The 24,912-nt window shown below is 33.7% G+C and overlaps 2 protein-coding genes and 1 non-coding gene across 4 annotated transcripts in view; 1 reads left to right on the top strand and 2 right to left on the bottom strand.

Annotated features, from left to right (window-relative positions):
- The window catches only part of LOC111506190 (limbic system-associated membrane protein), a 1,118,878-nt gene that overhangs the window by 103,865 nt on the left and 990,101 nt on the right, over positions 1-24,912 (bottom strand). The gene's annotated exons all lie outside the window — the stretch shown is intronic.
- LOC141480975 (uncharacterized) lies at positions 366-23,815 on the top strand. Of its 2 annotated transcripts, none has more exons than XM_074171776.1 (2): positions 366-922; positions 23,250-23,815. In XM_074171776.1, exons 1-2 carry the CDS (start codon positions 622-624, stop codon positions 23,258-23,260), a joined length of 312 nt encoding a protein of 103 aa, XP_074027877.1. In that variant the 5' UTR covers positions 366-621; the 3' UTR covers positions 23,261-23,815. The 2 variants fall into 2 exon arrangements, with proteins under 2 accessions (XP_074027877.1, XP_074027876.1); XM_074171775.1 differs by lacking the exon at positions 23,250-23,815 and adding an exon at positions 4,506-5,181.
- TRNAK-UUU (transfer RNA lysine (anticodon UUU)) lies at positions 4,649-4,721 on the bottom strand. The gene has a single exon. It is a non-coding gene; the product is annotated as a tRNA-Lys (tRNA).

The following is a 24,912-nucleotide window of genomic DNA, read 5'->3' as shown; positions in this document are numbered from 1 at the left end:
TTCTGGTATTTCCCTCATAATGTTACCCCTGAGTCACCCCCAAACCGAAGTTGTAACAAATTTGGTGAAGGCGCCGGACAGCCTGTATTAGTCAGCAGACAACCCGTATTAGCCGCTGGGCACCCCGTGAAAGCCAGTGAAATTTTTGTAAAAGTGTAACAACTTGTTAGTTAGACTTCGATGCAAAACACTGCAGTTCGAAAGTGGTTCACCAACTTCAAGTGAAAACGAAGAATCCGACGAAGAATTTCAGAACTCAGAAGAAGAAACCAAGATGCCAACACCGAAAACGTTCACAGGCAAGCCAAATGAAAACGTGAAAGATTTTTTTCAAAAACTTCAACTAAGCTGCAACAGAAGGCGAATCATTGGTCAGACGAAACAAAATTTTTGCAAGTTCCCTGCTATCTTGAAGGACCTGCTCTTGACATTTATGAAACAATTGAGAGTGAATGTACCACTTTTGAAGACGTAAATACAAAATTAAAAGCCGCTTTTCAAAATTCCACAAAAGGAGAACAGTGTTATTTCCAATTACTAAATCGGAAACAAGGACAGTACGAGGACGTTTGGACATTTTTACACGACATTTTGAAATTGTGTTTTTCGGTAAACCCTCAGATGGACGGAAGTGAAAAAATTGGATTTGTTTCACGAGGACTCAAACCGGCCTTGTTAGAAAAGGTGAACCTGATGAAGGATAATTCTATGAAGGCTCTTCGAGAGAATCTACAGAAGGTAGAAACAACAAACTTCATGCTAGAGAGAAGAGAAGAGAAGAGGGCCCTTCGTCTACTACAACCCGGCCATCCACTTCCAGAGATGCATCTCAGAGAGGCCCAGACAGCTACCGAAGGAGGGCAGAGAAAGAAATTGAGGACCTGCGGAGGCGTATCCAGCAGCAGGAGCATCCATCAAATAGGTTGGTTCAAATATCCTTCAATAAATTTAGTGATAGGGGTTCTTGGCATAATCAAAATGTTAATGTTAAAAATAAAGGCCGTACACCCAACGGCATAATTATATGCTTTGCATGTGGAAAAGTAAGGCGTTATTCAAAAAATTGCTATTCAAAAAACGGAACACCCCGCCGCTAAATTTTATTAGCGGTAAATTGTATAGAACCTGTTATTTTTGTAACAAAATTGGTCACAAAAAATAATCTTGCAGATATAGAAAAAGAAATTTTAAAACGTTATCTATTCTTCCTATTGAAAATAACATTTCAAGTCCAATAGAAATTGAAGGTAAAATTTGAAAAAACAAAATTCATTGTCTGATCGACACAGGATCTGGAGTTAGTGTTCTAGATTCAAAATTTTTGTCAAAAAATGCTAAAATTCCAAAAGTTCTGAATGTTAAAATGGAGTCTGCAAGTGTAAATTTTTTGCGGATAATAGGAAAAAGCATAGTATATTTCGATATTAGCGATTTATAAATGAAACACGAATTTTTTATAGCAAAAACTTTGATGGTAAATGTATCTTAGGAAATGATTTCAACAGGAAGTATGAGACAGATATGAATTTTCTAACCAAGTCTATAGCGATAAAAGTGGGAAACACTGTCCATTTTTTCAAATTTCATTCTGATGAAAACATTTCTATTGATAATGAAAGTCCTAGCGATGACAAGGTACGTTGTGTTGGCGAAGTTTTCTTATCCCCTTCAAGTTCAGTACAAATAAAAATCGGTTTTCATGCCAAAAATACAAATACACTCTATTTTGTGTACGGAGATGACTTTTTCAGAAATAGAGGACTATCATCAGTCAGTTATGATTAAGAGGAAAATTTCATTCGTGTTACAAACAACACGAACGTAACGAAAATTATTTTTGAGGGTACATGTTTGGGAAAAACCAAAGAATGGATCGATTCGGGATTCCCGTCAGGGACGGAGATAAATTCTATTGTAAATGTGAAGCTTGATGAGCATAATTATTTCCCTGGGTTCATACAGAGTGATTCCGAGAAAGAAATAAGTGAAAACGGAAATTTTCGGGATTCTGTTGTTCTTGATTATGATAATGAGATCCTTCATGTAGATGTTTCTGAATTAGGTTTGAAGTTGAATGAAAATTTAAAATCTGAGGAGAGAGAAATGCTCCTTGAACTGCTAAGTGAATATTCCGATATTTTTGCGAGTAATAATTATGAGCTAGGCAAAATAAACGTTTGTGAACTCTCTATAAATACAGGAAATGCCACTCCAATTCAACAGCCTCCTTATCGCGTCTCACCAAAAGGAAGAGAAATAATCAATACTCAAATCGAAGAGATGTTGAACGCAAAAATAATTAGAAAGTCCTATGGTCCTTGGGCTTCACATGTGGTACTAGTGCATAAAAAAGATGGATCTTGACGATTCTGTGTGGACTATAGAAAAATAAATGGAGTCATAAAAAAGGATTGTTATCCTTTGCCGGTAATAGATGACCTTTTGGCTCTAACTTTTTTACGTCTCTTGATTTATTGTCGGGTTACTGGCAAATCAGTATAGCCGAAAGAGACAAGCACGAAATGGCATTCACAGTGTGAGATGGCCTCTACGAATTCAATGTGTCTCCTTTTATTATTAGTAGTATCTTTTTAACGTACTACCTTACACAATGAATAGTTTCTAGGAATATCTCATTTCAACAGAAGTCACTAATTCTATTTCTAAATAGCTTTACAAATTTTATGCATTTTTATATTACTACACCGCAGTCTTGACGTACCTGTACAATTGTTGTGCATTTATAAATATTATAAATATTTTTGTAATTTTTAAAGGTCAATGAATATCTTATTTCATTCGAAGTTTGTTTCGGCGAAACCATGGTTGTACCATCAAATCGAAAAAATAATATAAAAATATAAAAAGGTTATTGAAAAATTATAAGCTATCAATATAAGAATAAAATAGGCCAGAAATGAAGCGGATATTTTTATTACTGAAACAGCTATTGATGACATCAAAAAATTGCTGTTATAATAGAAGGAGATATAGGTTTACTTGTCATTTTGACTGGGTGTACCCTATCTCATCAACATTTTTTTTAAGTTAACAAAGGAAATGTGAAAACTGAATTATACCCTTTCAAAAGTTATGACAAATATTCTCGTTCTAAAAATAGATATTGATTCTTTATGCGATACGTTGCTGTGACTGCAGCATTCGATGAAGGAAACTGACCGGTTCAATCATTATTTGAGAACGGAGTGAGAACTTTGTTGGCAATGTATGAGGCTCCAAAATCTGATAACTGTATCGATCGTCTTTGCTATGCACAGTTCATCATGTTAACAAGACTGAACAAACCTGTGCAGTTATCAAATCTTCCACCAACGAGTACAGCAACTTATCAACATTCCAACTGTGTTCATTATCAAGTTCAGACTTGTTTAGGACATGAGGTAGAACAGCAGAATTGGAGTTCGATAACTCGTGATCAATTCTTGAAACCTGTTACTTCAATGAATTCCACAGCTTCGAAGGAATTACTTAACACAATATTCTGCAACTGCAAAAATGGTTGTGGTTCGCGACTTGAGTGCAGGAAAGCAGGGTTGCAGCGCCCTTTAGCTTGCAGCCAGTGTAATGGGCAAGCTTGTCTTGATACTTCACCTCAGAGTGACATCAATGAAGACAGTACTTTCGACTCCGAAATCCTAGAAAAACTGAAGTCAACACGAGAACACGAAGAAATTTGAAATTTCACAATGACTGGAAGACAATGATAAAGAAGAAGAAAATTGAAATTATAGCTTGTGCTCCTCATCATTATTAATTTTTTCATAATTCAACGTTCATAAATGTATGAAATGGTATTTTTCAAGACAAACATTATTCGTAAACTGAATTCTTTTCTTTTCATTCAGTTATGAAGTATTTAGTATACAAACGATTTTAATTTAAAAATTATTTTTCTCGATAACTTCATACTTACTTGGGTAGGTGAGTTTTATTGAATTATTAGATACTGAATTATTTAAAAAATTGTTAATTATAACGCAATAGGTGATAAAAAATGCGAATCATTCAGAATTACAAATTGATCGATAATTTATGAACTTAATAGTTCTTATTCGTATAACGAAACATACATAGGCAACTGATTATGCATGTATACGCGGTTAGATTTCTTACTAAAGACCATGTTTGAACCGGAAACTCGGCTACTCTGTACTAGATGTCATCACATGCCTGGTTTGAGTATTTTCAAAGTTGAATTATTGAAAATTGTTTGCCTCGACATTTTTTCTTACATGTTTGTTAGTTCTCACGGATTTCATTGTCCTCGGCTAGAAACTTGATATTTTTGTATAGACGCGATCGTCCAAACTAGGTAGAACCGTGCTACTAGGAACAAAAATTCACTTTTGTAACGAATCGGAGTTTATAGCTGTTCTTCCTATTTTTAGATTAGTAAGACCGATGTAATGAAGATTATCGTTTTTGTTGTCCGTACCCAAAGCTTCCAAGCTAAATGAAAAACTGTATCATCTTCTTATTTTCAGTGAACATTTCGTCTATCAATAAAAATATCAACTTTAGTTACAACGAGCATCCGTCGTCTATTCCTTGCCAGCTCGTACCCACATTCCAGTGAATGAAAGACAGCCGCCTCTGAGAATTACCAGTGAAGTTTCACTTCATCTGGTACCCAACGTGGGGCCCGAACTCACGACCCTGAGATTAAAAGTCTCATGCTCCACCGACTGAGCTAGCCGGGTTTCACCTCAATCGAGATTACAGGATGACCTTGAATAATACTCTAACCAGTAGAAAATAGTGGAAAATTTAATCCCCTACAATATTTAATCAATACAAATAGCATAAAATCCATAGGAAACCACATATTTTCAATAAATGTGTGAAAAAACGATTTTTCTATATCTATAGTCACAGACACCCTATGATGAGTTAATTTTGAGAAAAGTTTCAGGGTGTCTATCTCTCATTTCGAGGTGAAACCCCTAATATTCCTGGTGTAATATATTTTGAGGTTCAAGATATATGTTTTTTGTTCAATATTCCAAAGTTGTAGAATGAATTCCGAATTGAAGTTCAAAATTGACTACATGCATGAGTTAACATAATTTTAGAGTAAGTAATTTTGAAAGTTCTAGTGTTTTCATTAATGAATCTTTATATTTTGTTCGCGCACCTGACTATTTCATCGATATGTACGGTACCTATATATTGGGAATTGGGAAATATTCAAAATAAATGAATCTGTTTTACAAGTGTTACTTCCGTTGTATTATCTTCTAAATAACCTAAATAAACCCTTTTTGACTACAAATTAGTGAAGAGATTCAAGTCTTATTATTATATCTAGCAATAACTGCTGAGTGGAAAGTTGTTTTCGACAATTTCGTTCTACTGAACACATTTTCTACAATAAAAATAGTTGAATTCATTTTGCTCAGGAAATTTTGACGACAAAGTCACTCGGGGTATATTTTTATTGATTTCGATAAGTTGTATTGAAAATGGGGGTTCATTTTTGGTTGCGTTGATAGTTCAGAATGTTCAAAATATCAAAATCACAATCGAAAACTCATCATCTCTCGATGAACGTTTCGCTGAGCAACGTAGAATCAAGTGTTCTCAAATTACGCCTGATTTTGCAATTCTACCTATCAGATTTGGTCGTAGGATTCCTATAATTGCTAACCAATGCTAGTTTTAGAAAAGAACTGATCAAATCGAGAAGATTTACAAGGTCAAGGGACATGCTCAATTGCTATCTAAATTAAACAATACTGAGCGTGGTTATTGATATTATTTTCACTTAAAAATTATAAGAATGTACGCATAAGATGAACACAAGTATCTGTTTTTTGGTCCCTGAACGAATAAACTGGCCTATCAAAGGAGATACCATCGTGTTAAACAGGATCACTGTTTCGCACTGTGCTCAACGATATATCAACGTCAGCAAACACAGTCACTGAGGGAGATTGAACTTTCACGCTTTATTTATTTACATAGTCAATTTTTTGTCTTCGAGGGAGAGAAATGGGTTGAGAGAATGAAAATTTAATTTATGTAAAGAACTTCTACATTTGTTGCCTTCTTTCGCAGAATTAGAAGTCAAAGTAGGGTAGAATTTCTTCTAACTCGAAATTATCACCGGCTGTAACAAATTCTGATGGAAGGAAAATCTGAATTATTCACGGAGCAAATGATAAATGGATTCAAACTTGGGGTGCTTGATGAGGAAGTGGGATTCACAAAGCACAAAACAAATGTTGTGTACAAAACTTCAGGTATCCTTAATTGTGTCATACTGTCGATGATTAAGCCTTGGAAATTAACAATCTCTCCAAGGGAAATTCATTCAGTTAGAAAAATTAGAAACTGAGTTCTATTCGCAAATGTTGATTTTTGTAGAATTGAATCAGATACAAATAAAATAAAGAATGAAAAAATAATAGTAATGATGATGAGGTACTGGAATATGAGGAATTAGTAATGGGTTTATTATGAAATATGTATTACACTTCTACCGTCCTTCACTGAATACAGTGCGATACATGATTAAAGACTGATAAAAACATAGCAGTTCAGAAGTGGAGCTGAATGAATGTAGTATCAAAGATTACATTTAAAACCTGAGCAGAACCGAAGTTCTGTATTGTACATTCAATACTGTGAATGAATCGTTTTGACTCTCAGGTGTTAGAAGGTTAGAGATATGATTATTTTCAGGCAAAATATATACGGAAAATGACAGTAAAATATAATGAAAATAATTATAAGAAAAGTAAGATTCAGATGCAAAGGTCATAAATTTCTGCACGACTAGAGTATTATTTTTTTTTCAAAGATTTTTACATACACCACCTACAACTGACTTCATGAGACTCATCCTTTACTTCAGGACTACAAAAATCATATATTTTCAAGAAGTCATGAACAATTCTATAAAATTCAACATTGCATGCCAACTATGTTATTCGCGAGCAGTCTATTCGTTGTTTTATAGAAGTCACATACAAATATCAGTTTAATGTTATTGTCGGTACACGATAACATCGACCAGAACATATACAGAAGGAAATCTTCCTCGTTGAACATCCGATAAACTCAATATCAACCAATCAACAAGAATTTCCTTAGTATGTCATTATGACAGCCCAATAGAATATTCCAGAGGATTGGTAAAATCCCAGAGATGCACATATCGTCCTGGGTGGCTGAAAGAACCAGGAAAGCGTATCTTGGCTGGTGACTGCAGTTGGTATTCTGATACATTGGGTTGCAGTCTCCTTGACATGCGTCGAAGGAGACCTATTTCCAGAAACACACATTTGTGCTGCTTACTTTAATGAAGGTAGTTGCAGACCATCGAATCCTCAGTGAACTGCTGAAAATATACCCTAATGCTACAACCTTGGATACGATTTTTCATCACATGGGGATTCATGTTCCGGTAGTGGAGCACGTACTCCGTGAGCCTATCACGCCGCTGACCGAATCAAGTTTTCAGCGTTTAGCAAAGTCCCACCGTTGTTAGGTGACCCGACAAAAATCTGATCAAATGAATTGATTCCTGTATCAAGCAGCTGGATTTATTTGGTCGAGTTTGATCGGTGTGAGCTAAATAACCCTCTCAGGTTGCAGTGATCGAAACACGTGTCGAGGTATTGAAATAACGGTTTGGTGTTGGAAAAAAAACTCCTGTGATATTCAAACTGTATATTGAAAAGTCGCAAAGAGTTTCCAAGTCTTTGTTCACAAAAATAATTGGTTACTTTGAGTAAGTAGAGTTGGTCAATTATTAAAATCTGACACTTATCATGACAGCTTCTAGACATCCTTGTGAATTTTTATCAGTATTGTTGATCTATGTCTTTGGCCCAATTATAATGCGGTATAAAAAAACTCAAAGCATAAATTCAAAGCATCCAGATTCATAAAAAACTATAATAGCCATAAAGCCCACTCGAATTCTATCATCAATATAAAAAAGAAAAATTGACTGGGATCTTGTATAAAATAGCAAATAATAATTCGAATAATGAAGTAACCATTCCTCGAATGCGGAACAGAAAAAATTCTATATGCAGTGATATCTAAATCGTTGCCAATATACGTGCAAACACATTTCATGAGACTTTTACAATTGAGATCAACTCATTCTCTACCTAATCTTGACTATTATTTTTGCATTAAGCAATATCTTAGCACCATCTATATCTAAGGTATATTGTATTATGTTTAAAATCTGTCAACCAACTGTCGCACCCCTATGAACGACAACCCTCAGAAGTCGAAACTTGTGCGAGCTAAGGATTAACGAGGTCTTATCTTTCAACGTGTGATTTCTAACATGTACTTAAGTGAATATTATCACTACAAAACTTTAAAACCAACACAATGAATTATCTATTTCTGTAGGGTAATCTGTAAGTGTAAATTCAATACATTTCCAATGGCTTGGAAAGCTTCTGTGAAAGTTGACAATTGAAACACTTTTCAAACTACTAAAAACTTATAAAAAGGATATTTGCCTCATTAGCAAACTTGAAAATATAATCGAAGCACTTCATTAGCATACGAAGTTCCATTATTAAGTAGCGTTTGGTCTTTTACGAGCTGCAGAGAAAGCAAATTAATAAGTGACTTTTTCCCCTCAATTAATTACACTTATTACTTAGCAAGTATCCATTTGGGTCATTTTTACATATATGGAACACAGCAAGCTACTGAAAGTATTTCTTTTTCTGGCGCACACGCGAAATAACCATTATGAATAAAACTTTAATGCAATATAATAAAGTGACATATTATTTATTGCTCTATCGAACGTGCTTTGAAATGAAGAAAAATGCGAAATGTTGCGCTAATCACATACCTATTTTAAGGTCTGGTGAAAATATTCTCGAACTCAATATTCATGACTAGAGGGGCCACACTAGACAGGGATATTGATGAAAAGGCTTGTTGTAGGAGAAATATTTATATTGCTTTCAAAATGAAGAACGTTTTGCGCCTCGAGCTTTTCTTTTCACACATAAAACAGACAATGTGAAGAAAGAAGAAATCAAACATACAAAAAAACATGATGTGCACATCAATTTCTGACTGTATCTATGTCAAACCCAAACTTGGAGAAATAGTCGATATGAAACAACTACGTATACAGTATTATAGAAAAAACACTTCTCTTTATCAAATCGCATATGATGTTCTCCAAATATTTTATTCTTATTGAATTTACATTTTTTTCAAGACGTTTCCTTAAATGCTTTTTTTTCATCAACTGAGGAGATAATTAAGGCTAGGATAACTGAAATTATTACCGTAACTTCAGATCACAAAACTATCTTACTGTTTCTCAGTCGGAAATACGGGTGTTGAAAGCCAAGGTGCAAATGAACATTTCTGTAGATGTCCCATCAATTACTGAAAATGAAGACTTTTTGGTTAAAGGGCACGCTTTTATGGCACGAACAGAAATGAAGGTATATTTGATCAACCCATTTTTTCACCAACCACTGAAAATGATATCTTTAGCATCATAAAAAGCATAAAATCAGAAGCATATGGGGTAGATGAAATCAAAATAACTATTCTGAAAATTCGTATTCCTTTCATTATAACGGTACTAACATAATAAACGAAGGCATGAGTCAAAGTTATTTTTCTGATCGTTCAAAAATTATACCCCTACCAAAAAATGATCAAACATAAAATGTAAATGATTCAAGGTCTACAAGTATTCTTCCGGCATGTTCTAAGATTATAGAGGAAGTATTGGAAAATCAAATGCGCCATTTCATTAATTGTTACAATTAATGTTAGTAACGTGTTAGGAATCACACGTTAAAAGGTAAGACCCCATCAGTCTTTAGCTCGCACAAGTTTCTCAACTTCTGAGAGTTGTCGTTTGTCAAGAATTTGAAGTCTTGTGAATATCCACTGACCATATGTTGAAAATCAATCCAAATAAATCAGTAGCTTTTATCTTTGGAAGTGATAGCATCAGGGAAGAAGTAAAAAACTACAGCTTGAAAATAGAAGACTCTAAGTTACAATTTTGACCCTATTAAAAAATTTTGGGGTTGATTTTAGATCATAAGCTAAGATTTCATGAACAAGTAACCTAAAAACTTGAAGTTGCTTATGCATCATTGCAACTCATATATTTGGATGTATATGTCAAGACAATGCTATGTTATTCATTAGTTTTATTTCATTTCAACCACTGTGACGCTGTTTATCATTCATGTTTAGACAAGAACGACAAGTGTCGCCTGCAGAAAGTTCAAAACTCTTTCATCAGGTTAATATTTGGTATCAGAAGAAGGCCACAATTTCACACAAATTAGCAGATTTGAAGTGGTTGAATAGGTTTAATCGTAGACGTTTTCATGCAACATGCATATTCTTTAAAATAATCGAATATAGGAATCCTTCCTACTCTTATGAAAATTTGTCTTTTATTTAACAGATGTCCACAACCTGAATTTGTGTGTTAAACATTCCTGTAGGTACATAAAAAGGAAATATTTAAACAAAATCTTTTTTCTATAATATCTTCTCCACAACAAATTATCTCCGTGAATAGAAAAACAATTGCTTCAACATGTCAGAAACTGTTTTTTTAAAGATGTTTAAGCAGCATCTGTTTAGCATCCAGAATAAATAGGTCCGCGGCGAGAATCCTGAAAAAGGTTTCAACGATTCATATATCTTATACATTTTCGGCATTGGTGGAAGGGCAGATGCGAATGCATATTCGCGATGTGATCCAAAAGTCATTTGCATATCAAATACAAAGTCTCTCGTATTTTTTGTTGTTATCTTGTTATTTTGATGGACAATGCATTTTATATTATTATATAATAGAGAAATTCAGATTGCAAAAGATATATCAGGAGGACTTTTTTTCAGTTTGTATCTGAAAGTTACTTCTTTGCATGATCTACACATCCATGTATAGAGTTTCAAATTGATTACTTCCTTCCTTTCTTTGGAAGATTCTCTCATCCTTTTTTTTTGTATCAGATGGAGTAGTAGAAAGCCAAAAACTTTCTTTCCCAAAAAGATATCATACATTTCAGTCTTTCATGAAATAACTATTGGTGCCACTTTCCGTTACTACGCTGATACGAGTACTTCATTGCTCAAAATGAATTTATTGTTATTATCATTATTATATAATAGAGAAATTCAGATTCAGTCTTTCATTAAATAACTATTGGTGCCACTTTCCATTACAACGCTGTGAAGAGCTCTTCATTGCTCAAAATTTATGTTTGAATTCCAATAACTCACATGTTATTTGAAGCGGAATAGAAGATGGAAGACATGAGGAAATATGAAAAAAAAATGAATTAGCAATAAGTAATGAGAGCAAAACTCTGGAGTTGTGGCTTGACTCGTGACTCAGTTTTACTAAACATATAATATTTCGGCAAACTTTCATTCAACGTAGTCAGACAACTATTTCCGAATAAAAATATACTCTAAAAAATTCAGTTAATGGGAGGGTTCAATTTTATTGAAGCCAAGTTTTCTTAATGTGACAGTTTATATATATATATATATATATATATATATATATATATATATATGTATGTATATATATATATATATATATATATATATATATATATATATATATATATATATATATATATACATGGCATTGGAAAATTCGATCAAACTGTCACCTAGCAGCCCAGCTAGCTAGGTGACAGTTTGAGGACACCACGTGACAATTTGGTGCACTCTGGTTAATTGGGCGAGCTGAGAGACAACTTGACTGGTGTGATGACGTCACTATCTGCCTGAAGTGAGGCATTTTTATGTATATATATTTTGAATACACCAGTTTGAATATACTAGTTATTTCTTCCCATTTATCTGCAATATCTACAAGAATTTTTTCGCACAATGCCGTGAAATTGTATGAAGAACTGCCTACTGAGAACTTCATCACTCAGCACAGAATGAGCATGTATATTTTTTGCCATCCATAATTCCACTAGAGGAAATTAGTAGTCAATAAAAATCTTCTTACATCATTCTTAGTCTTGCTTAGTCTTCTAATCATTTTGTTATTCATTGAACTGATTGAGTTCTATGTATTCATTATTAATATTTTTTCTCGACGGTTAAGATGGTAGGCTCCTGTCCATTAAGCTCTGGTATATTCAGGAGGGCTCGCCAGCATGCACAGTAAAAATACCTCAGACTTCCACGATATCTTCAGATATCACGAATATCAAGGAGTGGTGCGATGCTGATCTTTCATCTATAAATATCAACAAAACTCATTTGTTCTAAAGAAATGAACTTCAAACGTTCTTCAAGCATAGCCCACTGACTAATAAGAAAAACTAATTTAATATCTTTCCGAGGTTCTATTGACAACTTTCCAATTACTATCATTGAAAGTGTTATTGAGAATGAATCAAACACTAAATTCCTGGGTATTATCATAGATAACTACTTGATATTTGAAGACCACATCAGAACACTTAATAAAAAACTTCCTTCTGATTGTTATGTGTTAAGAATAACTTCTAGACAGTTGGGAGCTTCTGAAGCTAAATCTGTTTACTATTCACTAGTAGACTCATACTTGATATACCTATGGAATTTCGTTCTGGGGAGTATATTCTAGGATCCATATGAACTCTGTGCGATACGTTATTTCTTCGCAATTGAACAACAAGACTACTGTAGGCCTATATTTATTATAAATAATATTTTAACAGTTTATGTATTTTTCATGGCTTGTTTGATAAACAAGCATAGAGATGAATTTCTTATGGTCTCCTCAAACCATTTCACGATGGCTTAAAAATATTCAATCACCTGCCAAAAGACGTTGAATATATAGAAAGCCCCTCAGAATTTAAAGAAAACAATCAAAGTCTTACTTTCTGATGGATCCTGTTATACTTTGGAAGAATTTCATGATGATAACTTCCATTAACATTTACTCTGAAATACATCTTATAGTCAAAGTTAACGATATTGTGCTGTCTTAAAGTTAGCGGCACTCTTAAAGGCTAAAAAAACAAATAGACAGGGAGCGAAGTAGTCCATGTGGACTGTAGATTGGGCGGTTTGTATATAAGTTAGAGTTAGAGTCATAAAATTAAATTCAGTCATGATTTTACGGTAGATAATAGAAATCAGGGATGGTTATCGCCGTCGTGTTCAGTCCAGGAACTGATCGCGATTTGAGTGTTGAAATTCGATATTGATGCAGTCTTCAGACAAGTACTAATAGTAATAACGGGTGTGATAACAACGCAGACTTTTTCCAGTGTAGTGATTCCAATAGCGATGGTGAACAATGCGAAAAAGAGATACCAGTGAATGAGATTCGGATGCATTTGAATATTGAAACACAGAGAGTATGTTTCAATGTATATAAGAATCCACATCTCAAGTTTCGTTTCGAGGGAAAAAAACTATTACAAAAAATTATTGAAATCAATAAAAAATTAGGCTATAAAGTAATATGCATCGATATGGAAAATTGTAAATATCTCGAAAACGATCACCTTCAGTGTTGTTGAGGAGGTCTACCTTTTTTACTTGAAGGGGGTGTGAATTAGGTTTTACCATAAAAAGTACCAAAAGTTTACTGTCAAAAAACTTAGGGCAATTGAACTATTGGCACAATTATATTCTTCCACGTCGTTAAACAACAATTCGTCTTTTATGAATACGTCTTTCGTCTTCGCGTCTTTACGTCTTACTTCTCTGACCGCCTACCGCACAATGCCCGTTTAACTTTTAGCCGGCGTACGCTACCGTCTCCCTTCCCGCTGACACCTAAGCCACAGTATCGTAACCAAGACAAGTCAGGGTCGGCGCGCGCCTGTTCCGATCAGCATTTGTAAGTGAAATAATTATCAAACTATTGAATCCTACATTCGGCCATCCTGTGCAGAATCCGACTCGGATTCAGACTCATACTCAACCCAAGGTTTCATGAATTCTGCACAAGTTGACGTCTTGCTTGTCCCTTCATGAATGCCAACCTTCAAAACATCGTATCTTTCGTTGGGTTTGACTTTAAAAACTTCGTAAGGTCCAAGAAACTTTTTCGCAAGTTTCAACCCTGGTCCAAATTGTGTTCTCTTGATAGCCACTAGGTCTCCTTCTTTGTAGTTTTTTGCCTTCTTCATTCTCAGGTTGTATGTCCTTCTATTTTCTTCTTGCACTTTCTCTATCTGTTTTCTTGCATTTTCCCTCAATGCATTTCTTTCTTCTAAACTACATTCAAAATTGAAAGATGAAGATCCGTTATTTGAAAAGTCACATGTAGTTTACGAAATTCCCTGCAACAATTGTGATAAGATATATATAGGTCAAACAAAAAACAATTTGAAAACCCGCATAGCTCTTCATAAAAGTAATTGTGAAAATTTAAAACGAAATTCTTGTGCACTCACACAACATGTTCTAGATAATGATCATTCAGCCAATTATACTAACACCAAAATTCTCCATTTCGAACCAGATTCAAATAAAAGGCAATTTCTGGAAATGGCTGAGATCAAAATTAAAGAAAACAATATCAACAAAAAGACAGACATCGACAACCTCAGCAAAATTTATTAATTTTTACTAACAGAAAATATAAATCTGAATACATCCTGTAATAGTAACACAGTATAAATCCCCAGACAGTTGTTTCAGCCTATTGGGCTACAAGCGAGACGCTCACGCAATTATTTCTATTAAGTACTTTTCTTGGTTTCTCAAGTTTTGTTTTCATTCAAGGACCGCCTGCCCGGTACTGACGATTAACACATTAACACATTTTACCCATGTGAACATATTTTTTATTTTTAGCATATTTTTATATGTATATGTTTCATATGTATATATGTGTTTGTATATGTACGTAATAATATTTTTATAGGTTGTGAATTATATAGACTTAGTATATGTTTGTATACATTGTAATATTATTCACACACTCTTTGTCAATAAGATTAATTCTTATTACAATGAAGCATATTTGTCATTGTTATTATTATTATTATTATATATGTTTCTAGAAGATACTCTGCTAGGTACATTTAAATATGGTCGAGTAAGTTAGAACAATTGCTTATTTTACTCGTTAGACTAGCGAAAATTCATATGATGATCAAGGGATAGGTCACTCAGAACCTTAAAGATGACCACCAAGGTCGCCAGAATCCATTCCTGTGGGGTGGTCTCAAATTGCTTCATACGACGTCAATGGTGGTTGAAAAGGACTTGAAAAACAGAATCCCTGATATTTTGTCATATAATTTCTGAATGGAACAACAAAAGCAACGGAAGGACTAACCAGTTTTCTATATTTGAATTACGACTTGTTATCATCTTACGGTCTATAACTTTCATTTGAACACTACTCACTTCGTATTGCTAACATCTATCTGGAATGTACGTACAAATGTACGAAGCTTCAATTGTCAGTAGGTTCTAAGCCAACTAAAAATTTACAATTACACTCCGACATTCGAAATACGGTCATAAAAACTTTTCTTCTCGGAATATCACAAAAAATAATTATAATGAGAGGTGTTTTGATTCATAATATTAACAACAGTAACAAATTTAAGAAAAGGAAAATATTATTGAAAGGCGAGATTCAGCTGTTGAAGCTGCTTTGAAACCTGACCTGTATTTGACAGCCATCATAGAATTATTGAAATATATACTCAAGGGGTTTGTGTGTATATATACACTATGAACGAACATAGATAAATGTGAAGTAGATGAAGCAAAATAAAATATAGTTATTCAGAAGATGATATATAAAATTTCATGTCCTGAAATTATAGTCAGTACCTAGGCGATAGAATGTATGTTGAATCGAAAAACTCTTTCAGCTCCATCTATTATACCTTAGACAATGAAAAATTTTCACAGGTATACATTTTTTTTTCGTTCAGATTTTTACTGATATTTACAACTCATGTTTACGCCCTATGAAGACGTAATGCTTTGCATTTATATCTTATGTCGAGCCATTCAATGTCCTTCTATGGTAAACATTTCTAATACTTAACAAAAATCTTGAATGAGGAATTCTCCACATTAAAATTCATTTTATAATATCCCAGAAAAATATTTCGCAATGTAATCCCAAAAACGGATATCCCTGAAATGAAATGAAATGGAAATTTTTAAACAAGTAGGTTCTGGTATGATGAGCTGAATTTTAATTTAGATATTGGCTGGGAGTTCTTTGTTACCGTTAATTAGATATTCTCATTCGGATCATTACGAGGGATTTTTGCGGTAAAATTCAATCAGCAGCGAAAGCTTCTATGGCGTTTATGGTTTTTCTATTGTATTGTTCACGTCGCTGGAATGGAGCTGGTTGTGCGGTTTGAGATTTTTTGATTAACATTCAGAAGCCAACTTCGGTGGACGTATAAGTCAGAAAAAGTGAAAACATTGGGAAACAAGAATTGAATGTAGGTTTGATTTCATTTATTCATTATCTAATATATAGTTCGATAGTTGGTAGATAACAGTAATTGATTTCTGACTTCTGCTTTCACCTATGCGGAAATATTCTGGTAAAAGAGGTATAATTTTCAGTACTTTTCGATGGAAAAGACAATAGTGTTACATCTCCAGTTGTCTAGAGGGAGCCAGCAATGCTTTTCAAATGGAAAATGTGGTCTGGTGATACCTTCTTTGTTAGGGTAATATTCGTATCAAGAATCTGCAAACAAACACTGAATATCATAATTTTAATATATTAATCATTCAAAACTCACTCCAGTTTGATCCAATAGAAATGTTCATTATTCCTGGCAATGATCAAGTCTGTTCATGAATCAATCCTTCATATCATGAAATGTTTCAGGGTAATACAGTTATCAGCTCCTCTTATTTCATCCATATTCTAAAAAGACTGATTGTGACAGGTATACTTCAAATTATACAAATCTCTACAGAAATTCAGGGTCGTCATATCAGGTAGACCAGTGGGTCATTCTAAAGAATCATGTCTGTTTCTCCGCCGGTTCAGATCTTGTCACTTTCGATCAGTCTCATCTTGCTGAAACGTAACATTGTAGTTGAAAACTTACTCGGGTTTTATGATTATATAAATTGGTGAGCAGGCAGATGTGTTCCCTTAGAACACCGGATATGCCTTCTAGATATTTTGAGGGAATAGGTGAAATCTGAAGGGTATGATTCACAGCCCTTGATTGATTTCATAACTCGTGAATAGAAAAAGTGCTTCTTATAATGAAATTACTCTAGTAAGAAATACATTTTTAAATGAATGATGATCGTTCTGAACATCTATTTGAGTAAACTGAAGTAAATTCTGAATAATTTTTCTGAAATTATGATTTTCATAGTTTGACTGCAGATTTTTGGAAAAAACTATGTCTGATAGGAAAAAAAATGTGAGCCGTCACGGTTTGCCTGGCATAAGTGATACACTGAAATTAATTTGAACAAGTTATATGCATAAAAAAGATAAAGACAGTATATGACATAATGTAAAAATGGAATATTATGATGTTTCCAAAAAAATGATGATTGTTTATATAATGAACATTTATTTTAAGTTAATGCAAAACTGAAAATTCAAAAATATATTTCAAATTGTAACCGACCACTTAATTATTTCAATCAGTGATTTCGGAAAAAGTTATATTCGATGTTGCCTCTGACGATATTAGTGTGACAATTGGTCGATGATAAATGAAGTATGTTACAAAATTATTGGACATACCATCATTATTATTCATTTAAAAAATGCAAATGTGTTCATAGAAACTAAAAATGAAATTTGGTATATTCTGATACTATTAGATTGATAAAATCTTACATAAAATTGTGTTTAACTGATCTTGGTGATGTTCACTTTCAATAATGATATTTTGTGACACCTGTGATGTTAGTTGGGTACTGAATAATTCATAAAGAATATGTAATTTGAATATACATGAAAAAATTTCAATGCGGCTTCAATATACCACTGAACTCAAGAATCTTAGCTAGTTATTGCAATATATTACTGAAGATCACAAACTGAAAATGTCAATAATGAATGATTCAATATAAATTCCATCATCATGAGAAAATTAATTGAATAATCAATTTTTTTATATTCCTGTTGATAACAAATGAGAAAAACATTCGTCCGCTATACGCTGCTATCCGCTGATTTTGAAATACAATTTTGTCAGTCTTTGTGGAATGTATTCTTGGAGCAAGTGTTTAGGTGTATTATTTTTCATAAGAATGAAATTAAAATTAATTGGCAAATAATTAAAAAAAATTATATGCCATGAAAATTGTGTGAATTTTAATTAACCAAGAGAGTAGATTTCACATTTACTGACCCTTGAAACAGACCAAATATACGCGGGCCTAATGCACAGATAAATCACACTTCAATTAGAAAATATGATTAACTCACCGATGACTTGCAGGAAGATGCTCACTTACTTTCACTTTCTAAATCATCACTGTCGAATATATTTCATTTTTAATTACTTTTGAGAATGACTTATTCAGTGAAATACAGGTTATCTTTACTGTAGTAAACAACACTGTATACACTATACGTTATTCGAGCCCATTATGACGGGAGATATAGCGTAACGTCGAACCAATGGACAGAGAATCGCATTGTCGCTTGGACTTGTCGACCTGTCGGCATGGCGACCTGTCGCCACGGCATGCGACGCCACGCCAGCAATCTTTTTTTCGAGCGGCTGTAGATGTTCTACACCAATAAAATATCTATCAAACGTTGTATCCCGCCCAATCTTCCTCTTGACAACGAGATATGTTACACCGTTGTTTTATTCATAATTTAATTCTAATTTTGGCTGACCTTGATATCTTGCCCCGTTCAAGGGGGGTAATGAAAAGTATTGGATCTTTTTTTCGTTCTTCTAGAAAGCCGTCTGATTTGTGTATTCCTGCCAAGTTGTCAAATTAAACGAGCTATCAAAACCGTTCTTACAGGTTTCGCGTTTCAATATCCTAGTCTAGAAAAGTCTACCATATATGATAAATATAGAAGGGCCCTGAGAATGAAGAATCATTGCCCAAAATTGTTCAAATCGGTGTATGGTACTGGACTTGTTCCAAAAGTTCTCAACATTACATTAACGACAAATTGTGAATAGCGATAAAGAAACAGAACTCTTGTATGTGAATATATTCAGCTATGTTCCACTGTGGAAATCAATTATCTGTAATGAACAAGTGAAGTGGTAGTTGGCTCTTTCGAATACAAATAGTCTACGTTATAGTTTAAAAATTGGTGTGATTCACCTATTGGTGAAGCCAACTTCTGAAAGATATAATCTGAACTTTTCAGGTCATCTATTGTTAACCCAAAACGGTAAAACGGGCGTTGAGTAAGGATTCCGGTTCAGGTTTGTGAAAGATTTTTTTTGTATTTATTTTTCAATCCGTTGAATCATCTTGTGTTCTTATTTATTCGAAATGATTTCTTTCCAACAATGATCAGATGAAATGCAACTTAAGGTTAAATTCACAATGAGAAAGTTGAAATTGGATTTTTGATTCGATAACAAGTAGTTCGCCAAAGAATGTATTCAAGATGAAGTTTTATGAAAAAAATATTCACTTAACGCTCTCAGTACATGCATTCACCTTTTATGAAACAATAAAAAAATCTAAAACGCTGGTACACTCACAATTTATATAACTTGGAGGGTCGAATAAGGCTCACTCAAATTTGACCTAACCTAACCTTACCTTACCTAACCTTATATTACATGATTGATTGACATTCGGTACTTTTTGTACTTCTCTTTGTGTACAATCCTGAAACTTATACAGGTCTGTGAATCTGAGCCAGAGAAAACAAAAAAATCACTCCCAAGATAGGCTAGAAAGATGAAACATTTGTTAATATACAAGGGCCATTCAATCTTGTATTGGATGATGCAATTTAAAAACTTTTACCGCTGGTTTCGAGTTTCAAACGCTCCAGAAAATGTCGCAAACACTTGACTCTGATATTTCTTTTATTAAACGTAGCTTCTCGGCGTTGTCAACTTATATACAAGAATATTGAAACAGGGCCGTTCTAGGATCTTGCTATAACTGAGAAATCGAAAAAATAGCATTATCTGATGATAATTGAAGTTATCTGATAAGTACACCGATAATAAAAACAATTGATGAACATTAACATTATCAAAAGGAAATATATTACTTATGTTACGAACTGAGCAAATGAGAAACTGGGAAACTGAGAAAAATACCCTTAACTCTGAGCCAACAATTGAGAATTTTCTGCAATTTCGAATAACCAAGATAGTACACATACTTTTCATGACTGCTTTAAAAATAATTGAAAATGAGAGATTCGAACTTCCATTGCCTGAAAAGGTGATAACAGATTTCGAATCTTTGAGGGGGAAAATGAAACCTAACTGATTGAAACATTAAGCATAATGAAAATATTAGAATGGAAATAATCGGGCGAGTAAGTATGAAAATATGCATGTTTCCAAAAGTATTCGCCAAAACGTATCCCTAATGGAGGTTGTGAAATAGAAAAACATGGAGTAGAGAGCCTTTTTTCCCAACAAATTGATCCCTCATAGAAATATATCCCTTTCAATTCAAACCAAATTTTTATGGCTAGGCTTGAATCAAATGAGGGAATGAATGTCATTGCGTACTGTCATCCACACATGAGTATTCAACCAATTAGTGACATAAGGCCGTGAGTTTAGTAATCAAATGAGTGCTTTATTTTGTAGTATTATTCAGATTAGTGTATAAGTATTATTCAGATTAGACAACTGTCTCATTCCAAAACATCGATATTCGCCGTTCACCTTTAACTACACGCGCCGGTGTAAAATGTACACCACTCTAACTAAAACCACCGCCATTTTTTGAATAGGAACAGTTGAGCCGCCACCGCGCCACCTAACCTTTGTTTACTATCTAAGTCATCGCCACATCCAGTATCGGTGCAGCAGCCTGATCAGTAAAATCGTTGTGTATCGAAATTAGCAGCAATCCATCGTGGTGCCTAAAATACACCACGCGTGTACTTTGTATCATGTAAGTATACATTTAATTATTCTACATATTCCTGGTCTCTGGGTATATATTTTTATGTATAAATATATTTTTGATATTTTGTCATAGAATGATGGCTTTTTAGTACGTACCTATTTTTTATAATAATAAAATTCCTATCAATGTAGCTGGAAAAATGAATGCTCCTTTGTTTTTTGTTTCTAAACCTGTAAACATTTGTCAAATTGTGATAAAATGTTTGTTGAGATGTTGTTGGTATTTCCGGAAACGGGAATATGCATGTCAACGCCTTGCGAGCACGTTCCTTTCCTTGTTATTTCAATTCATGATAAGTGCAAACAATAAGTGAAAACCTATTCTAAATAAATAATAAATTTTTTAAAAATCGCAAATAATTTGATTTTATTCGTTTATTTCTTTTTTAGGGATCGAGTAAAAGTAAGAGATTCAAAACGTCTCACTGATGATGAGCTTCAAGAAATGGCTCAAACAATATTTGATAACGAGTCTGAGGAAGAAGTAGGAGGAGATGCAGATACGTCAGAGGAAGAGTTCATAGAAGAAAATGTTGATACGTCAGATGAAGAATACAAAGAAGAAAGTGATCACAGTTTGACCTCAGTAGAAGAGTTCAGCGAAGAAGATGAAGAAGGAAATAACTCACATAATACTGACCATGTTGAAGATTACTACGTGGCAAAAGATAAAAAACTCTATGGAAGAAAAACCCTATTGTGAGTAAATATAGCAAAACGAACAAAAAAATTTAGTAAAAATATTAGCTGGGCCAAAAACATATGCAAGATCTCTCACAGATGAGAGGATGGCATTTGAAAAATTGTTTACTGACGATATTATTCAAAATATTATTGATTGTACAAATCTGGAAATTGAAAAACTGCGACCCAACTATGAACGACAACGAGATGCAAAAAATGTTACACATAACACAGAGGGCCCCTATCAAAACTCAAATAACTCATCTGATATTACCCATCGGTTGCTCCAGTCCTGGAAAGGAAAGAACAGAAACCTTACCTGTGATAATTAGTACACCAGCTACGGTTTAGCTAAAAATCTATTGAAAGATAAAGTAACAATGGTAAGAATCATAAAAAAAATAAAAGGAAGCTCCCATTAGAGTTTTTGCCAAACAAAAATAGACCTCCCAATACATCTATTTTTGGATTCCAAGAAGATATAGCCATTGTGTCATATGTTCTCACAAAAAATAAATCTGTGGTTCTCATTTCAACCATGCATGATGATTCAACAATAGACCCTCAAACAAATAAGCCAGACATAATTTTGGATTACAATTCACACAAGGGGGGTGTTGACACAGTCGATAAAATGTGCAGTACGTATTCCGTGTCTAGAAGAACGAAGAGATGGCCTTTGGTTTTATTTTTTCAACTTCTAAATATATCTGGCATAAATATCCAGATCTTGTATAAAGCGTCCCACATAAATAACCCACACAAATATAGGAGGAGTTTTCTAAAAGCGCTAGCTATTTCTTTGATGAAGCCTTACCTGGCGGAAAGGGCTGAGCTAAAATTTCTGCCTTTGGACATTCAACTATTTTTCAAGAAATACAAAAATCAGCCAGAAAAAGAGCCTACACCTACAAAGGTAAGGGGAAGGTGCTTTTGCTGTGGCAGACAAAAAATAGAGTCACTACTATTTCGTGCCAAACATGTAACAAACCAGTTTGCAAACAACATGCAATCATTTCAACTACTTGTCCAGAGTGCCAGAACCAACCAGATGCCGACGAATAGTAAAATGGAAATAAATTCTATTTGGGGAATGACTACATGTTAGGAATTTCTTATACATAACAATTAGTATAGTTGACCAGTTTCAGTTTTTACATTAAACTTTATTTCTGTTTTATTTTATTTTGTAACCTATGCTAGGAATTTCTTATATCTAATAATTAGTTTCAGTTTTTACAACTTTCATTTTTGTTAACACATGTATTAATATTGAAATGAGTATTTAATATGTGTTTTTTCAACATTAAAGTTTTATTTTTTAGTATTTTGTGTTTTTTAGAAATGCACGTTACTCATATGTTTTTAAACAACAGATAATAAATTAGTTTTCAGTAATATTTAGGGCGCGTGTAGTTAAAGGTTAAGGATGACAATGATCCATGTGAATGAAATTTTACCTCTTTCATATACTATATTTTTCAGCAATCCTGTGAATGATAACCGACTCAATTTCGTAACGGATGTTTGGAATACAAACTGAATGGAAAAAGTGGTTTTTGCGTAATTCTTGTTGAATACTCTTCCTGAGCAGGAAAATAGTAATACTCCTGACCGCTCTGGTACATGTTCAAGAGATAGCAAAAACGTATGTGACGTTCTGGAACTTCAACTGGCGTTTCCTAATATGACTGATAACCAGTTCGTGCCAAGCTTATTGTTAAATCATCTAAAAATAGAACTTTTAACGGGTGATGATCAACTGTATTGCTGAATATGCGCCAAACTAACCGACTATTACAACAAGTATAGCAATGATTCACTAGTAAATCTGATAATAACACTGATGTTCTTCAAACACGACACATCCTCTGAAGGAAGCACCAAACTCTTACGAATGTCCGAAATAGATGAACACTTCAATCTAGCAGACCACTATTATAATCTTCATGCAGTCATTGTGGTTCTGGCGTTGAATATGATCATTATTACGCACTAGTCAAAGACGAAACGGACTGGATTAGGTTTGACGATAATCGTGTCATTAAATATTCTGGCAATATCTTGAATTCAATCAAGCAATTAATTTTTGTTGTTGTATCATAATTTCATAATTTGTATTACTTTAAAAAAATTAAATTCAATGTTCATCTGAAAGTAGATGTTTCATAAGCATTTTTTTCTTTCGTGTTATTCAATATCTATATGAGAGTAGATGTTTCGAGAGGACTTTATCTTTCAGTTTTTGTCTGAAAGTAACTTATTTGTATAATCTATATATCTTTGTCGAGAATTTATTTTAGCCGGGTGGTTCGACGTGGGTTCTTTGTTCACTCAGTCAATCGGCCCTAGGCTGAACGCTCGATTTTCACTTGGTATCGTCCAACCTGTGTTAGGAATCACACGTTAAAATGTAAGACCTCGTTAGTCCTTGGCTCGCACAAGTTTTGAATTCTGATGGTTGTCGTTCGTAGGGGTGCGATAGCTGGTTGAAGAAAAAAACATATTTTAAACATATATTTAAACAATAATTTGGTTTCTTACTGTCTCTGGAAGATTTCCACATTGTATAAAGATGAAGAACTAGAAAGCCAAAACTTTTTTTCCAAAAAATCAATCTATTTCAGAAATATATCCGTTTCAAATTACTGTGAAATTATAGAAATAAAATTCATGAATTTCACTTTACGATTATGGGATTATAAATGTGAATACAAATTTTTCTTGTAATGCAGTGTTTGGAACCTTTGGTGTAGTAATGAATATTACTGGAGTTTTTTCCCAACACTAAACCATTATTTTAACACCTCAACACTTGTTTTGATCACCAAGTCATCATCTTCAAGAGGAAGATCAAACTGTTTAATCTTCCTTTTGAAGATGATCACTTGGTGATCAAAACACGTGTCGAGGTGTTAAAAATAACGATTTGGTGTTGGGATAGAACTTCAGTGATATTCAATACAACCTTTGTTCAATCTAAAAAATGACAGTAGGATCAATGTAGCTGAATGTTCCTGTAATTTTGAATGGAGTCATGAATTCTCATCCTCATAACTTTTCTCAGTTATCTTTCAAAGCATCATGGAAAAGATGGAAAGGAAGTTATCTGAAAAAATGGCCTCTGTTTCATCGTTAAGACCTCAAT

This window comes from Leptinotarsa decemlineata, unplaced genomic scaffold, assembly GCF_025532065.1.
Source record: "Leptinotarsa decemlineata unplaced genomic scaffold, Ldec_3_MD MMD2_tig00000035_RagTag_RagTag, whole genome shotgun sequence".
NCBI classification, from domain to species: domain Eukaryota; kingdom Metazoa; phylum Arthropoda; class Insecta; order Coleoptera; family Chrysomelidae; genus Leptinotarsa; species Leptinotarsa decemlineata.
Note: the sequence above shows the minus strand (reverse complement) of the source record. Positions and strands in the feature narration are given on the sequence as shown.